The 13,987-nt window shown below is 34.8% G+C and overlaps 1 protein-coding gene across 1 annotated transcript; it reads left to right on the forward strand.

Moving 5' to 3' along the window:
* The first annotated feature begins 3,343 nt into the window (after nucleotides 1–3,343).
* On the forward strand, nucleotides 3,344–6,661 carry LOC132632336 (bidirectional sugar transporter N3-like). The gene is made up of 6 exons (XM_060348231.1): nucleotides 3,344–3,505; nucleotides 4,000–4,036; nucleotides 4,130–4,340; nucleotides 4,455–4,616; nucleotides 4,723–4,842; nucleotides 6,060–6,661. Exons 1-6 carry the CDS (start codon nucleotides 3,460–3,462, stop codon nucleotides 6,381–6,383), a joined length of 900 nt encoding a protein of 299 aa, XP_060204214.1. The 5' UTR covers nucleotides 3,344–3,459; the 3' UTR covers nucleotides 6,384–6,661.
* The last annotated feature ends 7,326 nt before the right edge of the window (nucleotides 6,662–13,987 follow it).

Raw genomic sequence — 13,987 nt, forward strand, 5'->3', positions numbered from 1 at the left:
AATAAGTCTACTCATTCTTTTTAGTAATCTTATTTTTTAAAGCCACGTGGTAATTTTTTTTTTCTGGTGAGTCGGGTCTGTTAGTTTAAAAATAGGGTAGACTTATTTTTTTTATTAGCCACCGAGATATTTTTTAGGCGAACCAGATAACTCACAAAAAAAAAAAAAAATTGCCACGTTCCTTTAAGAAAACAAGTCTACTAAAAAAATTGATAGGATTATTTTTTAAAAGCCATGTGATATTTTTTTAATGAAAAAATAAGCTAAATGATTTTAAAATAAAATTATGTCAGCGAAAAGGGTGTATTTGCACCATTTTTGTAACAACAAGGTTATATATGCACCGCTTTTTTAAGAAGGATATATCTGCTCTAGATCAGAGATATATTTACACATTTTCCCTATATTATATTTAATTACTAATCGTCACGATTTTAAAATGACTCAATACTTTTTCTTCAAAAGTTAAATAGGCTTTAACCGGAGAAAATGATGGAATGGGTGGGGTTGGACCATGAATTCATTATTTCAACTTTATAACATGAGTATAAAAGATTTGAGTTCTCCAAGCAATTTTGAGGATGTGATCAGAATGCATCTTTGGATCTCGATCTCTCAATTTTTTTTATCTTACTTATGAAGGCTGAGACCCCTTTTAATCACTATAATGTCTCTTTGTTTTTTGCATATGAAATCAAAATCAGACAAGCAAATGTATGTATATACACATGGTACGTATTACTGTTGTAATATCGATACTATATATAATAAACCAATTAGAGTGTCCAAATTGGCACACGTCCTTATGGTAAAATCAAAAGTTTATTTATGAGCTCATTCAAGTAAAGTTTCTATTCCCTTGACAGTGATCATATTGCATACAACACGTTCCAAAAATATCTGTTTTAGCAATTAGAGAAGATGATACGAAACCTCTTGGATTCAATCATAGTGACAAGCATAATTCATGCAATACGTGGATACGGGTGATAGATGCGCAGGATGGGATGAATTTGAGGCAGGTTATTTTTGCCCTTCAAATGGGACTGGTCTTTAATTTTTGTCCTTCAAATGAAATTTATGCCTTCCGGTGCATAAGTTGTTTAAGAAATCTGGTACAACTTGTGCCGGATTCATAAAGTACTTATGCCTTACAAGGCATAATTTCTATTTGAGGGACAAAAATTAAAGATCAGTATAAAATAGGGCCAAAAGTGCAAATGACCCTTTAAAGTAAGCAAAACAATAAATATTCCTCAATAAATGGCTCATTGCGCAATCCAGCTCCAATATAACTTGGGCTGAGAGTGACTGGGTCAAGTTGGACTAAACAATGATTCAATGAGTCATAGAGTGATTGGGTCAAGTTGAACTAAATAATGATTCAATGAGTCAAAGTCGAATTCAAGATTTACTTTTGTTATTTGTTTTCTTATAAATTTTAAATTTTCAAACAAAACTAATAAAACTCTTTTTTCTTCTTTATTATAACTATATATAACAAATCAAATTTTAACAAGGTTTCTCTCATAGGTTAATTTGGGCTACATACTTAGCCCAAAACAATATAACTTTTAGAAAGACTAAATTTGAGGGAGACACGATGAGCGAGTTATCGAATTTAGGCATGTTGAGCGGGTTATATTTTTACGAGGTCATTTGCACTTTTGACCCTATTTTGTGCATAAGTTATGATATCGCTTTAAAGAACTTATACTAGGTATAAGTTCGATTTTGAAGGCCAAAAATTAAAGACCATCCCATTTGAAGGACAAAATTAAAGACCTGTCCATTTGAAGCACAACCCGTGCAATTACTTCATTTTTACGATCTAATTTCGGACAATTCGCAGGAATGCCCTTCCTTTGGGTTGGTCTTTAATTTTTGCCCTTCGCATTGCAATTCTGAGCTTTGCGTAGAAATCATGAGGTTCTGGGTTCGAATCCCCACTCAGGCATAAATTAAAAAACAAATTCGCAAAGCAAGGCTTGGGTCGCGTGTATGCCGGACCCGGCATACACTTCTTAAGGAATAACTAAAGTTATGACGGACCCGGCATAACTATAAGTTCCGCCTTATAAGGCAAAGTTTATGCCTTAAGGAAAAGTTCCGCCTTAAGGGCATACTTTTAGTTATGCCTTAACTAAAAGTCTGCCCTATAAGGCAGAACCATAAGCATGCCCCATAAGGCGGAACTTTTCCTTAAGACATATCTAAAAGTTTGCCTTATAAGGCAAAGTTTATGTCTTAAAAGAAAAGTTATGCCTTATGGGCATACTTTTAGTTATCCCTTAACTAAAAGTCTACCCCATAAGGCATAACTAAACTATGTCTTAAGGAAAAGTTCTGCCTCATGGGCAGATTTTTAGTTAAGGTTTAACTAAAAGTTTTCTCATAAGGCATAAGTATGCCGGATCCGGCATAACTTTGGTTATTCCTTAACAAGTGTATGTCGGATCCGGCATACACGCGACCCAAGCCTTGCCTTGCGATTTTTTTTTAAATTTATGCCTGAGCGAGGGTTCGAACCCAGAACCTCATGTATAAGGCCATTTTTCAAGTGAAGGGCAAAATTTAAAGACCACAAATATGAGGGGCCATATTTAAAGACCACCCCAAAAGAAGGGTAATCTGCGCAATTTTCTGTCTAATTTCGCCAGTCCTATATATGGACCAGTTTCAATTTCTTGTGCAATTGATTTAAGTTTTTGAATTAAATATTAAGATATTTAACATGGTAAGCATAAATTAAAGCACAATCCATGTAACAAAAACATATTATGCTAATTAAACTCATGTCACCAGCATTTTACGGGGAAAAAAACGTAGCATTTTACAAATTTAAGAAACATAGAAATTTGATCCATATATTTCATCTCATTATACATTTATACAGATTAAAATGATAACCCACCAGGACACGATAAGCCTACTAAAGCAAAACAAACTAAAGCTTATCCTGAACTCATCAGCCACTGCAGCAAATTGATCATCTCTATATTATTGATACAAATTGCTGGCTTTAATTGGTCCCAACATCATTTCTAAATTGATTTTTTTTCTTATTTGTGGTTCATTTTGTACCAAGAATGAAAAAGAATAAACCTCAAAAAAATAAAGCACGAGTTGTAAGTATTAGTGCTCCTAAGGATTGGGGGGTGACATAATAAAAGAGTCACATGGGACCCTTGAGCTTTGAGCATATGAGTGTTTTTTTGCACTTTGATTAAATGTTTGTCTAAATACAATAGAAAAGAAAATTAAAGAAAAAGGATCTTTAATATCAAAGTAGCAACTAGCTACTTTCCCACCCCTTGCTTGTATAAATATGTGAACCAAGCCCTCCTCTAATTTCACAGCCAAGTAGAAAACTTGATTGTCATTTGCTACTCTAGCATTGTGTGTGAGAAACAGTGCTAGAAATTTGCAATTCTTTGGCTAGAATTACAAAAAAGAGAGATGGCGGGTATGTCTGGTCACTGGGCTTTTGCTTTTGGTGTCCTCGGTAAATATACCTCTTTTTTCCTTCTTGCTTCTTAGATTATTAAGCAAATATACCTACTGGATTCCTTAAATAATTAATGTCTCTTGTTCTCCCTTTTTTTTTTTTTTTTTTAAACAAAACGATATCGAACATATATTATTTTTCTTTCAGCTGGTCATTTCACCTTATAATCTGTTCATAAGAGTAATCTGAGCGAGAAGAGTATAAGTTAACCCACTGTACATGTTATGTACATGTGCATCATAACAAAGTATCATACATATAGGCCTTATACCGGTTAATTAAGCGTAAATATGATCACATTAATTAACAAGCAATGAAAGTGATAGTCACTACATACATGATACACCATTAATGGTTTCATTAAGAAGTTCAACATCTATTATATACACTAATATAATACATGTGATTTTCCGGCCTTGACGTATACCGTACTAACATATCCTCGATAGTTTACGATATATTTATTCCTAAAATATTTTCAAATGTTGCAGGTAACATCATCTCGTTCGTTGTGTTCCTTTCTCCAATGTGAGTCTCCATTTACTTATATTTTTTTGAAAATTCTCGGTGTATATATTTTGTTTATATAATCTGACTAACACCATATTATCACACTTGTAGACCCACGTTTTATAAGATTTACAAGAAGAAATCAACAGAAGGGTATCAATCAATTCCATACGTGGTTGCTCTCTTCAGTTCAATGCTTTGGATATACTATGCTTTCCTGAAGACAAACACGACTCTTCTAATCACTATAAACTCCTTCGGTGTCTTTATCGAAACTATCTATGTTGGTTTCTACCTTTTCTACGCACCAAAGAAGGCCAAGGTAAGAATTTGTACCTTTTTTTTTTCTTTTAAAGAGTTTTTCTTTTTTCCTTACTTTCCTTTTTCTAAAGGAAGAAAATATAACTTTGATCGTTAAAATTTTTAATTTTTACAGGTCCAAACTGTGAAGATGCTCTTATTATCAGTGGTTGGTGGATTTGGTGCAATTATCCTTGTTACTCAGTTTCTGTTCAAAGGGGATGTTCGTGGGCAAGTGGTTGGATGGATTTGCCTGGTGTTTTCATTGTGTGTGTTTGTAGCTCCCTTAGGCATTGTGGTGAGTTTTTACGTGCAATTTGTGATTTTCCCATCAGGTTCCTCTCTTTTTTTTGCCCTTCCATGCTTGAAATATCGATGCTTATAATTTTTCTCGTTTCATGCAGAGACAAGTAATCAAAACAAAGAGTGTGGAATACATGCCACTTCTCCTATCAGTTTTTCTCACATTAAGTGCCGTCGCGTGGTTCTTCTATGGTCTTTTTCTAAAGGACATTAACATAGCTGTAAGTTCTCTCATCATATATACCACTTCTTCACTTGCATGCAGAGAGAAGGCCGATCATAATTTTAATTTTATGTACTCCAAAATTTAGGATAGCAACCTCAAATGTTAACATATTTAGTAAATTTCTTAACATATATTAATATGTGATTTTGTTTTTTGGGTTAGAGCTACTGAATTTTGCCGAACCGAACCCATACTTTAAAGTAGGGGTGTACATGGATCGGGTTGGTTCGGATTTTTTAAATACCAAACCAAACCAACTGCGTCGGGTTTTTAAATTTATACACCAAACCAAACCAATAAAATTCGGGTTATTAGGTTTTCTCAGGTTTTTCGGGTTTTTTCTCGGAAAAGTCTTCATACAAAAGACATAACTTTTTCAAATATTTCTTTAGTCCTAGTAAGATACAACTATATAATTAAGGTGTTTCTTAAGAAAATAACACAAAATGTGAGATGAGTGATGGCATTGTATTAAAATATTCAACAAAAAAGATAATAAAATCGATTAAAATAAATATTGTTAATTAATAAGCCATAAAAAAAATGATCATAATCTAAAAATACTAAGTCATGCTAAAATTAGTAAGACTAATAAGTATTGATTACATGACAAAGAAAAAAAATTAAGTCATGTATTTTCAGTCTCTAGACCAATTTTGCAAAACTAAAGAATAAATATTCAACATTATTGTCATTCCTAGTTGTAGAATTGAATTTCTTTTGTTAGCATTAGTGTTGAGTTGGTTTGGACTCTCTTTGAGTTACTAACATTCATGGGATATAAAACTTATTAACATTAGAAATTCTAAGTTCAAGCTTGAAATAATATGATAATAGACAAAAAACTACAAAAAAAATTAAGAAATACTTATAAATTACATTACAAATAAATATATTTATGTATAAAATATTTTAAAAATTGAATAAATGTAATGTCGGGTTGGTTTGGGTCGGTTCGACTTTTTTTAGCTAAAACCAAATCAAACCAATTATGGTCGATTTTTTTTCCAACACCAAACCAAGTCAAACCAAACCACCAGTCGGATTTTTTTCTCGGTTTGACTCGATTTATCGGTTTGGTGCGGTTTGTCGATTTACGCCCCTACTTTAAAGCCTACCTCCCCGAACATGCATGTTTATATATCCATGTTTACTTAAAATATCTTGTATATTATCAATGGTCTTACGCATTTGCCTTGTTATCTTTTATAGGCTCCAAATATATTGGGATTCATCTTTGGTGTACTCCAAATGGTGCTCTATGCAATATACAGCAAGAAGGAGAAGAACATCTTAAAGGAGCAGAAACTTCCAGAGATACAAAAGCCTGAAGTCATTGTGAAGAATGAGAACATGAATGCTAATAAGAAGCTTCCAGAACTCACACAGGAACAGATTATTGATATAGTGAAGCTGGGTTTGCTGGTTTGTTCAGATAAAGTACAGGTAGCCACGTGTCCGCATGATACTAATTGTGGAGTTAAAGCAGCTAACAAACTAGAAAACATGCCCAAGCTGCAAACTGTGGCAACCTAGTACATGGCAAATCCGGCTTGGAATTGGCATTGAAGTCTAAGTGCCATTAATTCCTTTGGTTAACTTTTTCCTACGTAATATATTGTGAAGTGTTTTACATAAGTTATTTATGTTGAAGATATAAATTAGTAACTAAAAGTGTGTTCTCTCTAACAAGCTTAAACTTTTAGATGAGATAGTCACACACTTTAATATTTTGATCTATATATGTGTGCTAATATTTTGTGTAAGCTTTTATGGCATATTGTCCTAGTAAAGAATAAAAATGGTTATCTCGATCTGACGATCCATAAATAAGAGGCTAGCAGTGGTATATTTCATTTACAGCAACTAAAGTAACGTGTTATCCGGGTTAATTTCTATGTATGGATTAAAGTGTATGTTTGTTCTCATATTACTTGTCCACTTCCTTTTTTACACGTTCTTTAAAAAAATCATAAATAAAAGTGTATTTTTACAACATTACTTTTATCTCTTTCTAATAAATTGTATACTCATCAATATTGGTTACTTTAAAAAATAATTAATGTTAAGGCCAAAATTGAAAAACTTTAATTAATTCTATCTTGATTTTGTAAATGGACAAGTATTTTGGGAAAAATATTTTTAGTAATGTGGACAACTAATATGGGACAGAGGGAGTAATAAATTTTATTTTTTAATCAAACATTTTTCATTTCATCACGTTTTATTAGATGATCGATTATCTTAGAGTAAATATCTCAAAAGGTCACTCAACTATGAGGAATTATGTAGTAAAGTTATTCAAATTTGTTTTGTATCAAAAAATCACTCAACTTAGGGTTTTTCTCCCACAAAATCACTCAACCAAATTTACGATAAAAAAGTTCACTCGATAATCTTATTATATCACAGTGGCTGAAGAGATTGCAGACGACCAATTAATATACATACTTTAATTTATTAGGGGGATATTAAATGGTTATATAGGTAAAGATATAACAACAGTTTTTTTTTATCAAATACGTGGAGGATATGGTCATGGGACTAACAAGTATATTAAGGATTTTAAATTTCACTTATGATTTAGCTATAGCTAACACGCATTATAAAAAATAAGGAATGTTTGGTTCTATGTTAAAAACTAAGGAGTATTTTAACTTAAAATCCAAACTTAAGAGACTATTTTGGTCATTTTTCTTTATAAGGCAAATGTATAAATTTTGAATGACCTTAGAATAAAAAGAAGAAAAATAATTTAAATAGGTAATTTTTTTAAATTGAGTAACCACACCAGGCATTGACTCAAGCTGGTCACAATTGTACCAACATTTTGTGCCAAGTTTCCTGTTAGGAGCAACAACAAGACGCAACACAATGCCAGTGGTGGTCCCAATAACTCGATTTTTGTTTCTCTGTTCTGTTTTACTCCATTCCTGTTATAATAAGTGGGTTTTTTAAGTTATGCATACCTTTTAAGAAAGTGTTCATTCGTAGAAAATTAGGGATATTTTTACTAGTTTATCTCTAATTAAATGCTTAGAAAAGAAGATCTATTTAATGATTCTTGATTATGTAAATAAGAGTAATTTTGAAAGAATAAGATCAATTTCTTCTTGAAATTCTAAAACACCACTTATTTTGAAACAAAATGAAATATGAAACGGAAAGAGTATGCTTTATGGGCTAATGTTTAGTTTAGTTTAGTTATGTAGGTGGGTATTTATAGGATCAGATTTAAGGTTAGCAGAGACTTTTTCACTTATAATATTAAATGGGGCTTTGATTAATTTGCACTCACTCAGTTTTCCACAAAATTGTAGTTGTCAAGTTTGAGTCCAGAACTAAAATGACCCAAAAAAAAAACCTTTTGAACCAAAATACCCCAACAAAAAAAAGGTGACCTAAGTACCTTTAGCGCAGTATTTTATTGCGCTAAAGCACTTAACCGTGACCGAATCGTTAAGTGCTTTAGCGCAGTAAAATACTGCGCTAAACCAAATTCTCTCTCCCCTATAGCACAGTAAAAGAGTCCACCATTTCCCAAAACAGCCTCTTATTACATTTTCACACTTTTTTACGTAGTTTAGCCATATATTAATCATGCTTTGAGACTCCGAAACTTTAATATTTTATATAGAACCCTACTTATATTTGTACGATTAATAAGGTAGGCTCAATACATCAAGGATACACAAAAGTTTGAATTGTCGTTTTAGTGGTTGAAAAGTGCTCAAAGTCCTTTTTTGTTTGAAGACTTATAGTCATTAACTTTACGTTATTTATCTTTTAGGTTTCGTGTTATTTTTAAATTAATGCTTAAATTTATTTCGAATGTGTCATGTTTTTTTTTATTATCAATTTAGGATATGAAACTATAAACAATAATACAGACTAAGATAATATTTATAAATATAAATAGATATGCAAAAAATATATAATATTTACGATAAACTATACAACACTAATGTATATACACTATCGTGGAAGGGTCCCACATGTGGTATGCCTAAGATTATCCTTAGGCCTAAGGCTCATATCATCCCCACCGCCCTCGCCATCATCTCCATCACCTTTTTTCCTCTTAACAACCGGGCGCTCTAAGTCATGATCATCTCCTCTTCCCCTGGCTCGTGCGCCCTTGACTAGAATGTGCTTCTTCTTGGGATCTGGTCCCACTAGCACGGGCAGAACCTCATGCTGACCTGGGTCTGGAAACTCGACCTCTTCCTCGTCGGGAGTCGCCATTGCAGGCGCCGAAGGATGAACCTGAAAAGTATATAATAATTAGTACCATTTCTTATTTATATTGAATACATTAACGTTTGTTGAATAATCAATCATGTGTATCAACGGGCGCCTGAGTAGGCTCCTGAGATGGGTCTGGTGCAGAATATGAGGTAGTCTCCTGGAGGAGATGCTGTTAGAAGTCCAAATTAAATAAATATTTACCTTATATTGAATAAAATTGATTTTAAGTAAAAATCTTACCTGCGCCTCAGTAGTCTCATGAGAAGACACCTCTGCCTCGGCAGACTCATGAGAAGGCTCTTGAATGGGTCGCTTTTGTGGACCCACTAGCGTCGAATCCTAAAATCTGGAAAAAAAAATGAAATAATAAGTAACATACATATTTAAAATAAGTACTTTAAATAATCAAATATGTATTTTAAATATTGACCTTATATTGAATAAAACTAATTTTAATAAAAAGTTAACCTGTGGCTCGACAGTCACATGGGAAGACACCGTTGGCTTGGCAGGCCCATGAGAAAACGCCTGAGTGGGTGGCTCTGCTGGACCCGCTGGCGCCGAATCCTAAAATATAAAATATTACTAAATAATGAGTAACATATATATTTAAAATAAGTAATTTAAATGAACAAATAAGTATTTTAAATATTAACCGGGATCAAAAACTCATCAAAGTCTAGAATCCTGGCTCCCTCTAGATTCCTCACAGGTCGCTCATCAGCTAATGAAGCGCGTAACGCCGCCCAAGCGACGTTATCTCGCTCCTGCATGTATGCATTTTGGCTCGGCTGTGATGAAGACCCAGGTATCTCAGCAAGTAGGAGCGCCGACGTAAACGTAGTTGAGTCCCGAGGTGAGCTGCCACCGGCCTAGAACGGCTGCGGATGGACTAGCACGGGAACGTCCTCTGGAATGGGATCGGCCTCATTTGCCTCGTCTACCAGATGGTATCCTCCACCACCAGGTCCTCTAGCAGTAGCATCGCGTCCTCTACGCGCACGGCGTCCTCTGGCAGCACGGCCTCCTTCTCTGGGAGCACCAGGTCCTCCTCCTAGCTCTGGCTGATACTCAGCCTCTGGAACAGGCTCCTACATGCGCCTAATCTCTCCTGCCTACCGGATACCATCCTCGGATATCCGTACTATCTCCGACGCAAGCCCCGCAAGCCCGGGGTAAGGCATATGCTCTAACCCCAACATGCGTAATCGTTGTACGGCCACCAGCTGCATTTGTGTTCAATAGTAAAAAAAAAGTTATTTTTTAAAACGTAACAATTAATGCAATTAAATAAATACAAATACGATAAGCTTACCAATGCCTCGTACTGCCCCGCGAGTGCTGAGTGTTGACACCCAATTTTGTCCCTCCTTTATTCCAATTTATTTCCTTGGGTTTCTAAATTTATTAACAGGCTAGATACTTTGTTCTATTTCTACTACTATTAATATCATTACTTTCATTTTCAACATTACTAGTATTACTTTACCACAAATTTTAAATGGTTCGTCATCGTTTCATTTTAGGATTTGTACTCGTTAAATTAATTTTACTTTATACATACTAATTACTATTTGTCTTCACATAATATATATTGTACTAGTTATTAAATTAAAAGCCCAAGAATAATTAAAATGAAGGAGGAATGACCAATACTTCAGCCAATTAATGGCCCAAACAATAAGTAGCCCAACTCTTTCAGCCCACGTTTTTAATTACAACACCCGATTCGGCCCAATATCACCCGACCCGACTGGCCCACGTCATCATTTTCATCTCCTAAAATCTAAAACAAACCTAATCGCCGCTTTCCTATTCTCTCTCCTCTCCCTTTCCCTCCGTCCCTTGTCGTCCACTCCCTCTCTCCTTCGTCCCTCTCTCCACCTTCTCTCATCCCATTTTTAGCAAAACCTTGACCAACTTTCACCATGGCAGATCCTTGCCCCCTTATTTTCGTGCAAACCCTTTCCTCTTTCCTCTTCCAAACAAGAAACCATCTTTGTTTTCAGCCATTGCAGATTTCACCTTGCCATTTTTATATACGATCTGGTCAACAAATGGCCAAAACTGTCGAAATTTCTGAAAAAGGAGATCAACCTTTAAAGATCCGATTCAGATTTCAAACGGCTAATTGTTGACACCCAATTTTGTCCCTCCTTTATTCCTATTTTTATTTCTACGGGCTTTTAAATTTATTGACGAACTAAATACTTTATTTTCACTATTATTTTTTATTGCTACTACTATTAATATCTCTACTTTCATTTTTCGCTATTTTACTTCAACATTACTAGTATTACTTTATCACAAATTTTAAATGGTTCGTCATCGTTTCATTTTAGCATTTCTACTCGTTAAATTAATTTTACTTTATTAAATTCTTTACTTTCTACATACTAATTTCTATTGGTCTTCATATAATATATATTGTACTAGTTATTAAATTAGAAGCCCAAAAAATAACTAAATGAAGGAAGAATGACCACAATTTTCAGCCAATTAATGGCCCAAATCAGTCCACTACCCATTCCAATCCGCGACCCACTCTATAATTCACTAACTAGCCCACTCCATTACCCGACCCGGTCCAGCCCACCCTTTATTCTCTTCTACCCTAATCCCTTTCTCTTTCCTTTTCTCTTCTCCACCGCCGCACCCCCTACCCTTCCTCTCTTCCACGCTCCTTCCACTTCCCTCTGTCCCCCACGCCTCTGTCTCCTCTGTCCCCCGCTCCTCTCTCTCATACGCTCCTCTCTCTCCTCCCTCTATAAAGGTACAAGAATTATTCAGTTGAAAGGGGGATCAATTTTCAGATTTTGGGAATTGATTCAGTGTTTAGGGACACCCACCATCTTCCGACCATGATTTTCACTTTTCCGGTGAACTTTAGCCGGATATTACTCTAAATCACTATATTTTCATACAATCTAAGTTTTGGGTTTAATCGGAGCACCCTCTATTCGTCGTCTTCGAACGTAGATCCGAGACCCGAGCCCCCGTTCACTGCACCAACAAGAGGTGCTATTCCTTTCTTTCCTTTTTTGCATTTTTGCTCGAAGCTTAATGTGTGTTAAGAGTTCTGTGTTTATGCGTTGGAAGCGTTTTAGTTTTTGATATGCTTCTTCACATCATAGATGTCATTAGAATGAGGATTTTTTCATTTTGCGTATTATACACCAAAGTCAATAACTCTTTTGACATTAGGTTCTGTTCCAACTATTTGCAGTCGATTTTGGTAGTTTAGTTCATTTTGTGATTATGCATGTTCTTTATGTCATTTTGGTCGGACAAGTCGACTAGTGTCATGTTCGTAGTAGGATTTAAATTTTGTTAGCATCTATGAATTCGTGCTAGTGTTCTGTTGAGTCTTATAATGGTGTTTGGAGTCACCTGTTAACGAAATCTATCGACCCTGTGCCGTAATGACTTAGATGTGATTTTGGTATTCTTGTTTCATTACATGTATGTTTGTTTGCTTCTGTTTGTGTCTGTTAAGCTGGGAACTGATGTGTAAACTTTATGGGAATGAGTCAGCCCGAATGTTGTCTGGTTTCAGTTCATTGTGCACTGTTTTTTTGCATATCCAACAAATTGGTGTACAGGCTTCTTGAAAGTAGTTTCTGATTGAGTTATCGGCTAACAGTAGTTGATTTTGGTTTTCGTCTAGTCAAAGTGCCTGTGATTGATCATCTGTGTTAGCAGCCACTAGCTTGTAACTTGTTGTTTCCAGTTTCCTCTTAATTTGCCCTGTTATCTTTCTTTTTGTATTCCCCATATCATGTTGTCTTAAGCTGGTAATTATCAAGGTAAGGTAAACTTAGACCTTGGATAAGGACATTGTTATGTATTTAGCAAGTAAGTTCTGTATTTATGTGTAAGTGGAACTTTGGTAAAATGTTTTTCTATTTATTTTCAAACGAAGGAATTAGTTTCGGGAAAGATAAAAGGAATAAGTAGGAGCCCAGTATTGTTGAAAGGAAAATGAAGGAAAAGGATGTCAGTTGGTGTTTTACAAGATTAGTTGATCACTTGTTTTCAACTCGATAAATCTGTATAGTTTGTCCTTGCTTGTCCTATATTGTTTTGTTAAATCAAGTAAACTTATGATAGCTAAAACTTAAATCAAATAGTTTGGGGATATAATTGATGCTTGTTTGATGAATACTTTGTGGAAGGTGTAGCAAATCTTCAAATACTTTAAGATGCACCTAGCTGCAGCCTTGTGATGCCATGAACGACTGTGCTTTTTTGTCTTTCTACTGCCATTTATTGCTGTTGCTTTGCTGCTACATTAAGGCTGTCATTACGTTATATCTTTCTTTATTTAATAACCGTGCATATCTCCATTTTGCCTACTGTTTGCATACACCTAACTTTGTCTATTTATTAGTATCACATTAGCATCTGTTTCATGTTCTAATCTTTCTTTATTTCTTTGTTTGCATGAACACCGGAGCCGAAGAGTCTCACTTGAGACTCGACGACGCCGACGTTGCAAGGAGTCTTAATTAGGGCTGTGCATGTTAACGGTTAAACCAATAACCCGAACCGATTATTTGGTAATTGGGTTAATGGTTCGGGTTAATGGATTACCGGTTCGGGTATCGGGTGGTGTTTTTGGGTTATTGGCTTATTGGGTCGGGTCGCGGGTTGACCAATTTTATTAACGGGTTACCTGATAGCCCGATAACAATTTAATTAATTACACTTCTACCCTTTCATATATATTAAGTATCATCATGTGATACTCGTATTATTATTGCATATGCTGCCTAGAGCAGACTGGCCAGAAAGAAGTATTCAGTTAAATTGTCATTTAAGTATCTTGCTTGATTCAATATTAGGAGATGTATGAGTCTAATATCAATGTTCAAAGGAAGTAGTTTTAAAAC

The sequence above is a fragment of the Lycium barbarum genome, chromosome 3, assembly GCF_019175385.1.
Source record: "Lycium barbarum isolate Lr01 chromosome 3, ASM1917538v2, whole genome shotgun sequence".
NCBI classification, from domain to species: Eukaryota; Viridiplantae; Streptophyta; class Magnoliopsida; order Solanales; family Solanaceae; genus Lycium; species Lycium barbarum.